This window comes from Macaca thibetana, chromosome 2 (genome assembly GCF_024542745.1).
Source record: "Macaca thibetana thibetana isolate TM-01 chromosome 2, ASM2454274v1, whole genome shotgun sequence".
In the NCBI taxonomy this organism is placed as follows: Eukaryota; Metazoa; Chordata; class Mammalia; order Primates; family Cercopithecidae; genus Macaca; species Macaca thibetana.
The window spans coordinates 162,055,944-162,070,128 of NC_065579.1; the positions used below are offsets into that span (position 1 = coordinate 162,055,944).

General features: G+C 36.8%; 1 protein-coding gene across 9 annotated transcripts in view; it reads right to left on the reverse strand.

Annotated features, from left to right (window-relative positions):
• Nucleotides 1-565: 565 nt before the first annotated feature.
• Nucleotides 566-14,185, reverse strand: part of CD200 (CD200 molecule) — a 30,516-nt gene continuing 16,896 nt past the window's right edge. For 4 of the 9 annotated variants that reach the window (XM_050778881.1, XM_050778876.1, XM_050778873.1 and 1 more), the window contains 3 exons: nucleotides 13,849-13,956; nucleotides 13,235-13,310; nucleotides 566-1,849 (listed from right to left, as the gene is read on the reverse strand). In XM_050778881.1, the coding sequence (XP_050634838.1) occupies nucleotides 13,276-13,310; nucleotides 13,849-13,956 (143 nt within the window). In that variant the 3' untranslated portion in view covers nucleotides 566-1,849; nucleotides 13,235-13,275. The remainder of the gene's footprint in view (nucleotides 1,850-13,234; nucleotides 13,311-13,848; nucleotides 13,957-14,185) is intronic. The other 5 variants (XM_050778877.1, XM_050778882.1, XM_050778875.1 and 2 more) reach the window with 2 other exon arrangements.

The following is a 14,185-nucleotide window of genomic DNA, read 5'->3' on the forward strand; positions in this document are numbered from 1 at the left end:
CTGATAGCTAGTAGGATATATGGTTATATACTTTTGTATTTAAATTTTATCGGTTTTAATTTCAAATATGATAAATATCAACAGATACAATTCACATTACAGAAAAAGCTCTTTGGGATCCCCAATGATGTTTTTGAATGTGTAAAGGGGTCCTAAGACCAAAATGTTTGAGAACTATTGCGTTAAGTCATTCTGCCTGATCTAGTGCCAATTTAGCCGAGATACTAGAAATACAGAAAAATACAAGGGGATGATTCCCACTAAATTCAAAACTATATGAGCTAATCAGTCTGCAAAGGTTGGTATTTAAAAGCAAAATCAAAAGAACATATATAAGGAAGTGCTGCAGAGCTGATAGGGTCATGTCAAAAGGACATAGGTACCAACTCAAAGGAGCTCACACTGGCCAGACATCTGATTTGTGTTTTTGTGATTGGTCAGAAGCATCAACTCATCTTTTAGGAGGCGGAAGATAGAGAGGAGGGGAGGGTTTTACATATCATGGGAAAAGACAAGGATTATCATTCATTTCCACATTTCCCAAGAGAATATCATAAGCCAAATATTTGGAGCCAACACTTTTAATTGTTCAATATTTTACTACAAATATAAGAAACAATACAGAATTAAATAACACATGAAAATCTTGCGCGCTCTCTCTATATATAAATATCCAATATAACAGTGAAAACAACTTACACTTTAATTCCTAGGCCACTGGATAGACACAGACAAAGCAAAAGATACTGAAAAAGCAACTAATTTGGTCTCACGGTTATTAAAGATTCAACATCATTCCACTAGCTGGAACAATATCTTTAGAACAAAGGGATTGTATGCTCATATTTGCCTCCTCTGCTATTGTGAAAAGTTAATGCATGGCAACAGAAGTCAGCAGAGACAAAGCATATGAATTGGCTGACTGCTATACAGGAAATCTCCTAAACATCTGTTTTCATAATGTATTTTCATTATATGAGGCTGAATTTAGAATGACTTAAAATAGGGCTGGGTCATGTTATAAGACAAATGGACAGGGAAAGCATGCTTCTCAAAAAATGTGAGCTATTCTAAGACTAACAATATTTATCCAGCTATAAAAATAGGTAAGCTAAATGAATAAGTTAAGATTGCCAATGTTACTTCACAATAAATTCAGTCCTATTTTTGTGGGAGTAAATCTCACAGAAGCACATGAAGAACAGCAGTGAAACCAATGATTCTAGCAAGGCCAGCTATTAGCAAAGCAGTAAGCAGGAAGTGGACTAGATACCCAATGATGGGGAAACAGACTCATAGACCTAAGAATATAGGAAGAAGGGATATAACATCAACAGAAAGGCAAAAGGTCATCTCTCTGTATTCTTTCTTCTCTCTCTCTTTCACTTCTTTCCTCTTTGCTTATTCCCTTTTTTTTTTTTTCCTAGAATTACATTTTAAATTAAGTTTTAGAGCTATGTGGTAAATTATTTGGTCCAATTCCTTTATACTTTGGATGAGGTAAAGTGACTAACAGAGGTCCCCACCAGTAGGAGTCCAAGTCAGTCTGTGAGCTCAGTGCTCCTGATACTAAGTCCAGTGCTCTTTCAACCACATAACATGGCATTGCTTTACAAAATCAAGTCCTACAACAGACCTGAGAGGTAAAATGACTTCCTCTTGGGATTCAAACACTGAGTAGCTCAGATGGCAGTAAAAAGTCGTGGGATCCTTAAGGCTTTCGCTCCCACCTCTTTTGCTCTTTCAGGTCCTTTGGAGAATGGCCCCTTTTCCTCCTGCTTTTCTCTCATGTCAAATTCAAGTAGACCAGGGAATCACTTTCAGGGTGCTATGTGACTCATTTAGGGCTCTGGATAAAAGAGAAACAAGGTATTAACTTTGGACACTTATAAATTCTATCATAATATATTTTAAGAAGATAAATAATAGAAAGATTAAGAAACACAGAATTATTCTAGTGTATATTCATTGGCAAAGATAAAGAAGTAGACATTTCTGACCCAGTATGAGGTGAGGGGACTACGACTATTTACAAGAACAAAAGTAGACTGGATGCGGTGGCTCATGGCTGTAAGTCCAGTGTTTTGGGAGGCCGACGTGGGAGGATCATTTTAGCCCAGGTCAAGACCAGTCTGGGCAACATAGTAAGACCTTGTATCTACAAAAAATAAAAATAAATAGCTGGACATGGTGGTATGCACCTGTAGTCCTAGCTACTCAGGAGGCTGAGGCATGAGGATAACTTGAGCCCAGGAGATTGGGGCTGTGGTGAGTTATGATCTCACCACTGCACTCCAGCCCCAGGCAATATAGCAAGATGCTATCTCTAAAAAACAAAGACTAAAACAGAACCAAAACAAAAATAAAAGGACATATGTAATCCTAGGAAATAATGATTTAGCCAATCACCAAAGATTACAAGTAAAGGAACATGTTCAAAAATTCCAAATGATCAAAATGTATTCCATTTGTAAGCTTTGTTTCTGATGGATAATAACTCACTGGATGTCAGGGTAGAAATGGTCATGAAGTAGAGGCCTTTCTGAGGGCTAATGGCTTTCTGGCACATACTGGGAGCCTGGGAGCCTCTCAAGGCACGTAGATGATGACGTGAAAGACTTGGAATTTTATCTTGGCACCACCTCTCACTTTCTGTGTCATCTTAGGTAATTATTTACCAGCACCTGCAAAGTTCTGCACATTTTAGATCCTGCCAATATTTCTAACATCAGATATCAATGGACCATGGAAAGACCATCTTTCCCCAACATGGCTCAATACTTTTCAATTTAAATAGTAAAAATGAAGTACTAGAAAAATGACATAAAATAATAGACATAATATAATTCATTTTTAAATTATTAGATTTAACAGATGTAAAATTACTGTCAAATTCTTATCATAAAGTATAAGCATTTATTTTCAATTACGTACTTATTTTGCTTCAGACTAGTAAAGAACACTTCTTGGATGGGCAACCATCCTCAGACCATATTTGGAGTAACACTGCTCTAAAATATATCTATAGATAGATATAGATATAGATATAGATAAAAGCTATATATATTTTTTGAGATGAAGTCTCGCTGTGTCAACCAAGCTAGAGTGCAGTGGCGCAATCTCTCCTCACTGCAACCTCCACCTCCTGGATTCAAGTGATTCTGCTGCCTCAGCCTCCTGAGTAGCTGGGAGTACAGGTACATGCCACTATGCCTGGCTAATTTTCATACTTTCAGTAGAGATGGGGTTTCACTATGTTGGCCAGGCTGGTACCAAACTCCTGACCTCAGGTGATCTGCCCACCTCGGCCTCCCAAAGTGCTGGGATTACAGATGTGCGCCACCGCGTCCTGTAAAATATTAACGACTTATCTGCCTTAGAGCTTTCACATTTGCAATTAATTTGCTAAAAGCCACTCTTCGCTTGTCTCCTCCATGGCTGGCTTATTCTCTCCTTGCAGGTCTCTGATTAAAAGTCACTACCTCAGCGAAGCCTTCCCTAACAAATTCAAAGTAACTGTTATCCTTTTCAAGTTATCCTCTTTCATTGCATGCTATATTTTATATTATTCTATATTATTTCCTTGTGCAAAATCTCATGTTTGAATAGTATCCTTATTTGTTGATTCACTTGTCATTTCTCTGCCTGTCCCCCTAACCAGTCATCTCCATTAAAATGGCAAGGTCCTGTTTTGTTCATTATAGTATAATAACCAGTGCTAATTACAATGCCAAGCATGTTAGAAATTATTAATAAATACTTATAAAATGAATGAATTGAACTTCTGTGAATTTGGTTTTGTCATCTATCAGATGGAAATACTTTCCTTATCAATGTGCTGTGAGAATTAAATGTAATAACTTCTAGGTCTAGTCCTTTTGTCTCATGAACATCCATTTAAATATTTAAGAACACCCTCCATACCCTCCTTTCATCCCAATTACAAAGTTTTATCTTCTGAAATCTAAGTACTGTTTTCCTTAAGTGGTAAGACTATGCATTTTGAACTAACCATTACCAATAACAGAATTTATAATTCTTATATGACCTAACCACTGACTGGAATCCAGAATAATAATCCAAATGATAGCATGGTTTCCTTTAAAGATCACTAGTATATATTTTTGTTGTTGTTGTTTGTTTGTTTTAAAAAAGCTCTTAAATTAAGCCTGACTTTGAATGGTTGATTACTTGATTTTGTATCTGGTCTGAAGAAGTTTTTCCTTTCTCTAAAATAAAGTTTCTACATATCTACCTCTATCTCCCTCCATCGCCTCAAAGGCCATGCTTTACTCACAGCCCTTGCCAGAGCAAAACCTTTTAGGATTCTTCTAAACTCTAGAATACCTAAGGACTACCTGAAGTACTGGTTAATTTGCAAATACACAGGACACTCATAGAGAATGTGATTCTTTGTGTTTTCATGTGGTTCAGGAATATACTTTCGTTTTCTTTCTTTCTCTCTTTCTCTTTCTTTCTTTCTCTTTCTTTCTTTCTTTCTTTCTTTCTTTCTTTCTTTCTTTCTTTCTTTCTTTCTTTCTTTCTTTCTTTCTCTCTCTCTCTTTCCTCTCTCTTTCTTTCTTTCCTCTATCTCTCTCACTTTTCTTTCTTTCTCTGTTTTCTTTCTTTTTGGATTGGGTAATCTATGAAGCAATGTATGAGGGAACAAAAATAATAAGATAAGTTTAAAACATATGGAATAGAGAGTGAAGAAATTGTTTATTGCAGAGAAGACAGAGCAGCCAAGTTGTGGTAAGAATAGGAGAAACTAGATGCAAAACTCATGAATCAGTGCTGATAGGGAACCTAGGGCAGCTTTCAATCTACAAGTACCTTCAGAGCTGCCCTTCTTGACATGTGGCAGTTGAGTTTTCTGGAAATCCATTTATACACATCTTTACAGGAACTGTCCTCCCTCTACCCCTGACTTGCACTAGCTTCACTGAGTACTTTCTTCTCACACTCCTACAAAAAAAATTTCTAACCAAAACAGTTTCTCTTCTTCAAAAAGAGATACGATTGCACTAGCAGGAAATCAGTTTTTGGCATCACAAGCTCATCTAGGCATCACAAGCTCATTTAGGCATCACAAGTTCATTTCAGTATCTGCATGTTTTTAGTACACACATTTTCTGATTCTGTCTCCCCACTGGGTCCCCACAAATTTCTCCCAAGACTACTACTGAAATGACTTATATAGCGGGTCCTCCAACAACATCCTTTCATTCCACAACATCTTGTTATAATGTTGATGAGAAAAACAATAGATTCCCGTCCAGGGCCACTGTGTGGAGTTAGCACATTCTCCCTAAGTCTGCAAGGGTTTTCTCTGGATACTCCAGTTCCCCCCACATCCCAAACATGTACTGCATGTTATGTAAACTGGCATGTCCAAATGGTCCCAGTCTGAGTAACTCTGTGTGTGTGTGTGTGTGTGTGTGTGTGTGTGTGTCTGAATGCCCCCTGCTATGGGATGACATCCTGTCTGGTGGCAGTTTCTGCCTTGCATCCTGAGCTGCCAGGATAGGCTCTGGCCACCCACGCCCTTGAACTGAAATCACTGAGTAAATAATTATCTCACTTGTTTTTGTTACTCTTTCTTAAATGTATGCATAGCTCACATTTATTTCAATGTTTAATATTAGAAACGTTTTGGTCTTTATTAAAAGTTTGGTGATGTTTTTGAGACCAGAAATATGCCATAGGAACTTAAGTCTTGTTTCTATCATGTAGCCTGTGGTAAAATTGGTTTTGTTACATGCCATTTTGCTTAAACCTGCAGTTTCTAAGAACCTATTGATGACATTAAGACTTACTGTATGTGTTCTTCTCCCTTCCAAATACTCATGCCCATGTGTCCAAACAGGTTCAGATAACTTCTGAAATCTTCCTCAAAGCTTTGCTAACTGCTACAATTCCTAAGTTTTTCCCTCCATTTATCTCTTTAAACTCGTCCCTCCTTGAACATTTGTACAATTCATGAAAATATACATCGATAAAACGAAAAAGGACCTTAGATTTAGTAATGATAAAAATGAACATTTGCTAGAAACTTACACTGCCACATTGGTGTGCCAGAGCTTTACTGGCTCATGCTGATGGTTAAATTGTTAGTAGCTTGAAATTTGCTGCAGTGGCAACATTTACTTCACAGAAGTTGGCGAAAGCTACAAATAAGCACTCCACCCCTCTCCTCCCAAGCCAGCGTTCTAGCGTATCATTCGTTTTAGGCACTTTTCTAAGCACTTGTATGTATTCCCCTTTAAATCTTCACAACATTCTTATGAGCTACAGTTACAATTATTATCCCCATCTTACTCAATGAGGAAAGGGAGGCACAGGGAAGTTAAATGGCTTGTCCAAAGGTACTCAGCTAATTTGTAAGGAACTGGATTTGATCAAAATCACTAAGTAATTGTTCATTATTGCAAATACAAATGACTAACTAGAAAAGAACCAATTTTATATGTCATTGGCTATCATTCTTGCCAGAATTAACAGTTGAAAACTTTAAACTCTTGAAGGAGAAATATTGTAGAAATAAATATCACATTCAGTTTCTCAATTATTTCATGTGGCCTTGGTTAAGATGAAAAGAATTCCAGTTAGATAGGAGTAATAACTTCAAGAGATCTATTGTACAACATGGTGACTATGGTTAATAACAATGTATTGTAGACTTGAATATTACTGACAGAGTAGATTTTATGTGTTCATACCACAAAAAAATAAGTATGTGAGGCAATACACATGTTAAGTAGCTTGATTTAGCCATTCTACAATGTATACGTATATACAAATATCATGTTGTACACCATAAATACATACAATTTCTATTTTCAATTAAAAAATAAAAACAAAAATTCATAATAATAGTTTAAAAAAGATTAAAAGAAAATTGTGTACACAATCTCAAAGGTATTTAATGAGAACTCTTTAAAGGACTTTCAAAATACAAGGCTAGCATTTCTTTTTATTGTATAAAAATGGGAGAAGTTTGGAGAATTTATAAACTAGTTGTCAGGCCTCTGAGCCCAAGCCAAGTCATCGCATCCCCTGTGACTTGCATGTATACACCCAGATGGCCTGAAGTAAATGAAGAATCACCAAAGAAGTGAAAATGTCCTACCCCTGCCTTAACTGATAACATTCCACCACAAAAGAAGTGGAAATGACCAGTCCTTGCCTTAAGTGATGACATTACCTTGTGAAAGTCCTTTTCCTGGCTCATCCTGGCTCAGAAAGCTCCCCCACTGAGCACCTTGCGACCCCCACTCCTGCCCGCCAGAGAACAACCCCTCTTTGACTGTAATTTTCCTTTACCTACCCAAATCCTATAAAATGGCCCCACCCTTATCTCCCTTCGCTGACTCTCTTTTCAGACTCAGCCCGCCTGCACCCAGGTGATTAAAAAGCTTTATTGCTCACACAAAGCCTGTTTGGTGGTCTCTTCACGTGGACGCGCGTGACACTAGTATCCACAGAGACTGAGAGCTAGCAGCATTGGTCAGTCATCATGAAATTCTATCTAGTTCGAATACTGATAAGGGCAAGAGGCTCTCTTTTGATAGTCTCTCGTTCATAAATTTTCATAATTGTGCCTCATGAAATGCGGAATGTAACACTGAAGTTGTGATTTTTGCAAAATGCGTCTTGCGTGTTTGTAGTACAAAATCTCATTTGTTCTTTATTTACTAGAAGAAATTGTATCTTTTTTTACAATATGGTTATTTTTAGAGATTAAAATTATTCAAATTAAATTGTACTGAACACATGTTTATTTCTTAATTTTTTTCTGATATTTCTAACATTTTTTTCTACTTAATATGCTTCATCAAATATATATATATATATTTAGCTCTGTCTTTAAAAAAATTGTTAGTGGAAGAACTGCTCTACTGCATATGGGCTGCTGAAATCAATTAGGGCCTATAAATGGGAATTTTGAAGAATTCTGAAAATGAAATGAAAAGCATTGAGGCTCCTAAAATCTATAATGACCTCATAACGTGACTCTGCAAGTATTAGGGACTGAGAAATTCCCAGTTGAATAAGTTATGATAAATGGGGAAAGACCAATTTGGTTATATGCCTACTATCACTACACAGAGTGAGGAATAGAATTTTCCCACTTTGAACTTTCACAGTTCCCTGTGAACTTGTGTTTACGGGATGCTTATGACTAAGACAAAGGAAGTCAGAATTGCTTCCTCTATGAAAAGGTGGAAACAGGGAGAAGCAGGAAATATGCAAGAACTGAGATTCTAAGGAAAAAAAGTCTTTGTGATATTACAGTTAGTGATTTTGTAATATTACAGTTAGTGATAACTAACAAGGGAAATTAACAAGGGAAAGCAGAAGTGATGCTTTTGCGTTACAGATTTGAGAGACAAAATATAATCTTGGAAAATAAAGCCTTGCCTGGTCAGAGGTTCTGACCAGGTTTTGAAGTTCTTTGATAGAGAGTTGCCAAGAGCAGAGCAAAGGCTATGGAATTACAGAGAATGCTTCCACTGGGAGGTCGGCAAACAGCTGTCACTCCAAGCAACTCACTCCCACACCCTCTTAGCATTTGTGGTAGGCATAATAATGGCACCCCAAAGACATCCATATTCTAATTCCAGGAATCTGTGAATATGTAACTTTACATGGCAAAAGGAATTTTGCTGATGTGATTAAATTAAGGACCCTGAGATGGATTAGGCAGTAGGACCCAATGTAATCACAAGGATCCTTATAAGAGAAAAAGGAGATTTAGAGTGATTTAGAGTGATTCAATGTGAAAAAGACTCAATTGGACCTTGTTGGCTTTGAGGATGCAAGGTAAGGAACGTGGGCAGTCTCTAAAAGCAGGAAAAGAGAGAGAGGGAAAAAAAGGATTCTCCCCTAGAGCCTCCAGAAAGGAATAGACGTCTCCCTGCAGACACCTTGTTTTAAACCCAGTGAGACCCATGTTGGACTTCTGACCTCAGAACTGCAGTATAATACATGTGTGTTGTTTTAAGCCACTAAGTTTGTAATAATTTGGTAAAGGAGCAATAGAAAATTAATACAGCATTTATGATGTTTCCCCCGCTGTAAGCCATGTTGAGTACTTTCATTAAGTGGCCCAGTCTTTTCCGGTTTAAATAGCATACAGTAGGTTTCTTTTGTTAGTAGAAGCTAGGGTCTTGGATCTGTTTAGAGGCAAGCTTATTAGTACATGGGTGTGACCATACTACTGAAATGCATGACGATTCCAAAGAAAACAAGCTGGTAATGAACACTAGGTAAAGGATATATGCAAGCTAAAATGCAAAAGGAGCAGAGATGTTAGAAGATTTTTCAGCTGGGGGATTTTCTCATTCTTTCTGTTTTTCATTAATTAATCTAACAGGTACTGACAGCTAATCTCCTTAAAGCAGCCCCATGGCCAAAAAGCCAAGGGAATGAGTATGTCATTTGAGGACTGAACACGCACTTAATTATTGGGCAGGAGACTGAGATGTCTCGATTCCTAAAGATGTTCCCCACATATAGACGGAAACTTAAAATTTGAGTCACCTACGCCCATGTGGGTTTAGGTGTTAGAGAGAACAGCAAAGAACAGCTCCAGGCAAGAATGTCCAGGCATTAAGAATCTGTTTGCTAAGGGTTTTGTGATAAGATTATGTATGTCATCTTGGCATGATAGGTAAATCGTGCAAAATTTGTAAAATTTTTGCAGAAAAATAGCCTTGGAATTCAAGATTCTCTATTGCTTTTCTCATGTAAAGCATCACATTCCTTCCTCCTGGAACTATGAGGATACTGGGGTGGGGGTGGGTAGTGCCATTCATCCAGTACTTTTTGAGCAAAACGAAGATTCTTATTTCACACAGCCCAGAGAGAGGGCTACCCATTCATACAGCCTTTGTATATGAAGCAAAAGTGCTTTCTGAGCAAAGCAAAGGTTGTTATTTCAGGAGGGGGGAATAGATATTCTTTGCTTTCCCCTTTCAACTAATGACCAATTACACCATCACAAACTGTTTATTGAACATCTTTGTTGTTTGTATTAAGTATTAAGCTTAAAATGGGAGAAAGTGACATTCTGTTACCCGGGAAATGACGTTTTATTAACTTTGCCATTGTTACTATACATCGCCAGGAACCCATTCATAGGTTAGGTTATTGTGAAGAGAAGCAAATCAAGATAAATATACAGCTCACGGAGATGAAAAATATACTTCTACATGGATTAGCTAGTACTTGAAAAAAAGTGAAGTTTGGCATATAAATTTTACATGATTGTCTAAATTTTCTGTTGTTCTCCAAAGCAGCCTTGATTCAAACAAACCAAAGCAAACAAAACCAAACCAAACAAAATAAAGCTGCCTAAAAACTGGGTGATTGTCTATGATGATCTGCCCCAAAGTGAAGTTTCTTTTATTGTTTGTTTCTGAGAAGCATGTAATTGTTGGTGGGTTGACTAATGAGAAATAAAAGATGATTCTCAACCCCAAATTTAACTACATTGTCATACATGTGAAAGGGACAACTTTATGAAATTACTGGGTTTTAGTAGAAAGAACTATTTCGAGATGGTGGAAAATTTCCCTAAGAAATTTTAATTTTTTCTCACTGTTGTAAAGTACTGGATTCATGAAAGACAAAAGAATATTCTTTGAAATCTTATTAGTCTTACTGTGGTAGTCTCCTGGGAAGTAACTGTGATAATTCTATCAGGAATGGTACAGAGAAATGGCCTGTGTTGCTTTACAGTTGGAAAAAACCAACATCATGCTCTCTGGCATTATACAGGATCACAAGAAAAGTAATGGTAGTCTAACTTCTATGTAAAAGTAACATCAGTAACTGTAAGTTTGCTTACACATTTGTGAGCAATGAGTAGTGATTATCACCTAAAATAAACTTTTCTTTTGGTCATTTACCCAACACAGAATTGACCTTACTTAACAGACTTACCTTACTTACCAGATTTTTATTATTGGCTACTAGACAACTACATGAAGATAATTATTTGTCTGCTCACACTCAATAATTTCAAGAACTAATTCATTTGTCTCCTTTGCTTTTTTACAAACTCTAAACACACACTCTCTCTCTCTCTCTCTCTCTTTCTCAGTTCCACCTCTTCCCTTTCCTTTTCTGTTCACATCACCATTTTTGAGGTCACCAAGTTCAAAACTTTTGTATTATTTTGGACCAATCATGTTTTCCTGCCCATTCAGAAATGTTATGTTTTCAGAAGATGATGGAAAGAAAAAGAGAAAGAAAAGAAAAGTAAGAATGAAAACAAATGGAAGTCAAATGTGTAGGACTATTCCCCTTCCTCACAAAATATCAACCAGAATTTGTTAATTGTAGAAATAAAAAGTGTCGCTGTCTTCTATGATTTTCTCTTCTTTCTCTTTTCTTTGTCCCAGCTTTTTGTATAACCTGAAGTTTGGTCTAAATGAACCAGTATTTGCTTAGCCCTGAGCACTTAAGCTTCAGCATAATCGACACTTGGTTTTACTAGCTGTTGAAGTATATGAAGCCAAATTATCTGGCTGTTAAACTTTTCTAAATCAATTGTTATAGTTTATAGTATACTTGACCCTGCAAACCTCATGTTGAAATCTGATCCCCAGTGTTAGAGGTAGGGCTTAATGGGAGGTGTTTAAGGGGGAAGATCCATCGGGAATTGATTAATGCCCTTGGTGCGAGTGCGTTCTCTCTCTGTTAGTTCCCATGAGAGCTGGTAAAGCAGCCTGGCAGCACCCTCTTTTGTTTTCCCGTCTCGCCATCTGATCTCTGCACACACTGGCTCCCCTTTGCCTTCTGCTATGAGTGGAGGCAGCTTGAGGCCCTCACCAGAAGCAGATGTTGGCACTGTGCTTGTATAGCCTTCAGAAGCCAAATAAACCTCTTTCCTTTATGAATTACCCAGCCTCAGGTATCTTTTATAAGCAATACAAATGGAAAAGAAATGAGTCAAAAATCCAGTCATTGAAAATATGCCACTGAACATTCAGGGGAATTAATTCAATTGGCCATCCGTCATGAAGACATCATCAGTCAATGGCAATCCTGATGCGTACAGGATTCAACATAGGCTCAGGTATTTATTTCATAAGTGAGAAAAAACTTGGGCAGAGAAATAAGCTGACTCTTTTTGCTTCAAGAATCGGATATTGGCATTGAATGACTCTATTTCCCAGAAAATCCAAGACATGCTTAATGAACAAGGGTAATAATTTTGCATGTCTCTTTCCAGTAGAATTTACCTCGGGCTTGAGAAGACTGCATTATAAGACTTTTGCCCAAGAGGGACTTTTGAAAATGAATTTAAATACTTTATACTTTTCTGCTTGCACTTTCCAAAAGAAAAGGGTATTGACAATAAGCACAGATTAAGTGAATGCAGCTGATGACAATAGCGCCTTTCAAGTCAAGACACTGGGGCATCAGTAATGACAGGAAGAACATTTGGCAAAGGTCAGGGCACCAGGGTTTAGTCCTAGTCTGCTCTTAAAAAACTGTATGAACTTATGGAAGGAAGTCAGCTTTCCTCTCTGAGCTTCAGTTTCCTAATTGGAAAAGAAAAATATCCGGATAAAGTAGAATCAAACAGACTTCTGCCTTTGATTTTTTTTCTGTGGAGCATTTACGAGTTCCATGGGCTAATAATTATGTGCAATAAGATTAACTGATTTGTGATCTTCTCTCCTGGACAGAACAAATACCTTTACCTACTTTTGCAAAGGGGCCACTGACACTGAAGGCTTTTTGTGTGTTTTATAAATTACAAGAATTAATCTGGAGGATTATGCAAAATAAAGTGGTCAAAAACTTGAAACATGAACAAAAACATAAAAATATAAACATAAAACTGAAGGAAACATTTCTATAAAACATAAAATGAAAGGAAAAAATGAGTGAGAGTTTTAATCAAAGTCTAAAATAGCAATCAAAACCAACTCTTTTTCTTTCTGACCCCTATCCTTCAGCCATCTGAAATGGAGGGAACTCCCACATTACCCTTTCACCCTAGCAAATTCCCATTACACAAAACATAAACTGCAGCTTTGTATTCACTTCAATAAATTATGCACTGTCTTCAGAAACCACAGACATTTCATTCTTCGTCTCTAGCTCACGCCTCTTGCTTTATAGTGTCTCTTGTTTTATAATTTCTCACAATATCTTAGACTGACATTTATGAGGTACTGAATTTACAATAGAAGAAGAGGAATTGAAAAAAAATCACCTTAAAAATTCTCTCTGTCGTCAGTCAGTTCATTCAGTAAATTAACATTTATTCAGCCCCTGGTATATACAAGATGCTGTGGTAGTTGTGAAAGATAAAGAGAAATTTATAGTCTAGAAGGGCAGAACGACATGACACAGTTACTGTAAGCATGGATCACTTGCATGATGCTGATAGTGTTTGAGGCATCGTGGGAGTATAACACAGAAAGTGCTACTTAATGAGTGACCATAATTGGACAATTTCAGTCTCTTAAATGGGCAGATGGCCTGTGAAGTGCTATAAAAAGAGAAGAGATTGTCCTTCTCATTAATGAGTGGAAAGGGCCTTGCGTGGGTGCCAGACTTCTTTCTTTGATTTTATCACCATTGTTTGATTTAATTAGCTTTTAAGTTATCTTAGCAAACAAAAAGCAGAAATGTCCAATTTAATGTCCAATTGCAAGAAAATGCCCTGACGCATTTTAAAACAGTATCAACATTTCTGTATTTTGGAAACAACAAACAAAATACATTGTTGCCATTCCCTTATTTATAACTTCAAATGACTCACTAAATGTCATTAAAAATAAAATTTAATTTATGTCATTTTTTGAACTCCCTATGACGACTCACCTCGGTCCTGATTCCGGTGACGTTTCCAGTACAGTAAGATTGAGATTAGGACCAGGAGAATTACCAGGGAAACAATGCTTAACAATAGTGGAACTGAAAACCAATAGCCTACAGATATAGAAGAAAGAAAAAGGAAAATGATGTCACAGAGGAAATTGTTGAGGCAAAAAGTGATAAAGCAATAGAGTCGAGCTTTTAGTTAAAATTATCCTTAAATACATACATGTGTAGGTTTATACGCATGACTTCATATTATTTTAATAATATTTAGATATTAGTAATAGCTAACATGTTTTATCTGGCTACTATGTAATAAGAGCTTTAAACTTATTTAATC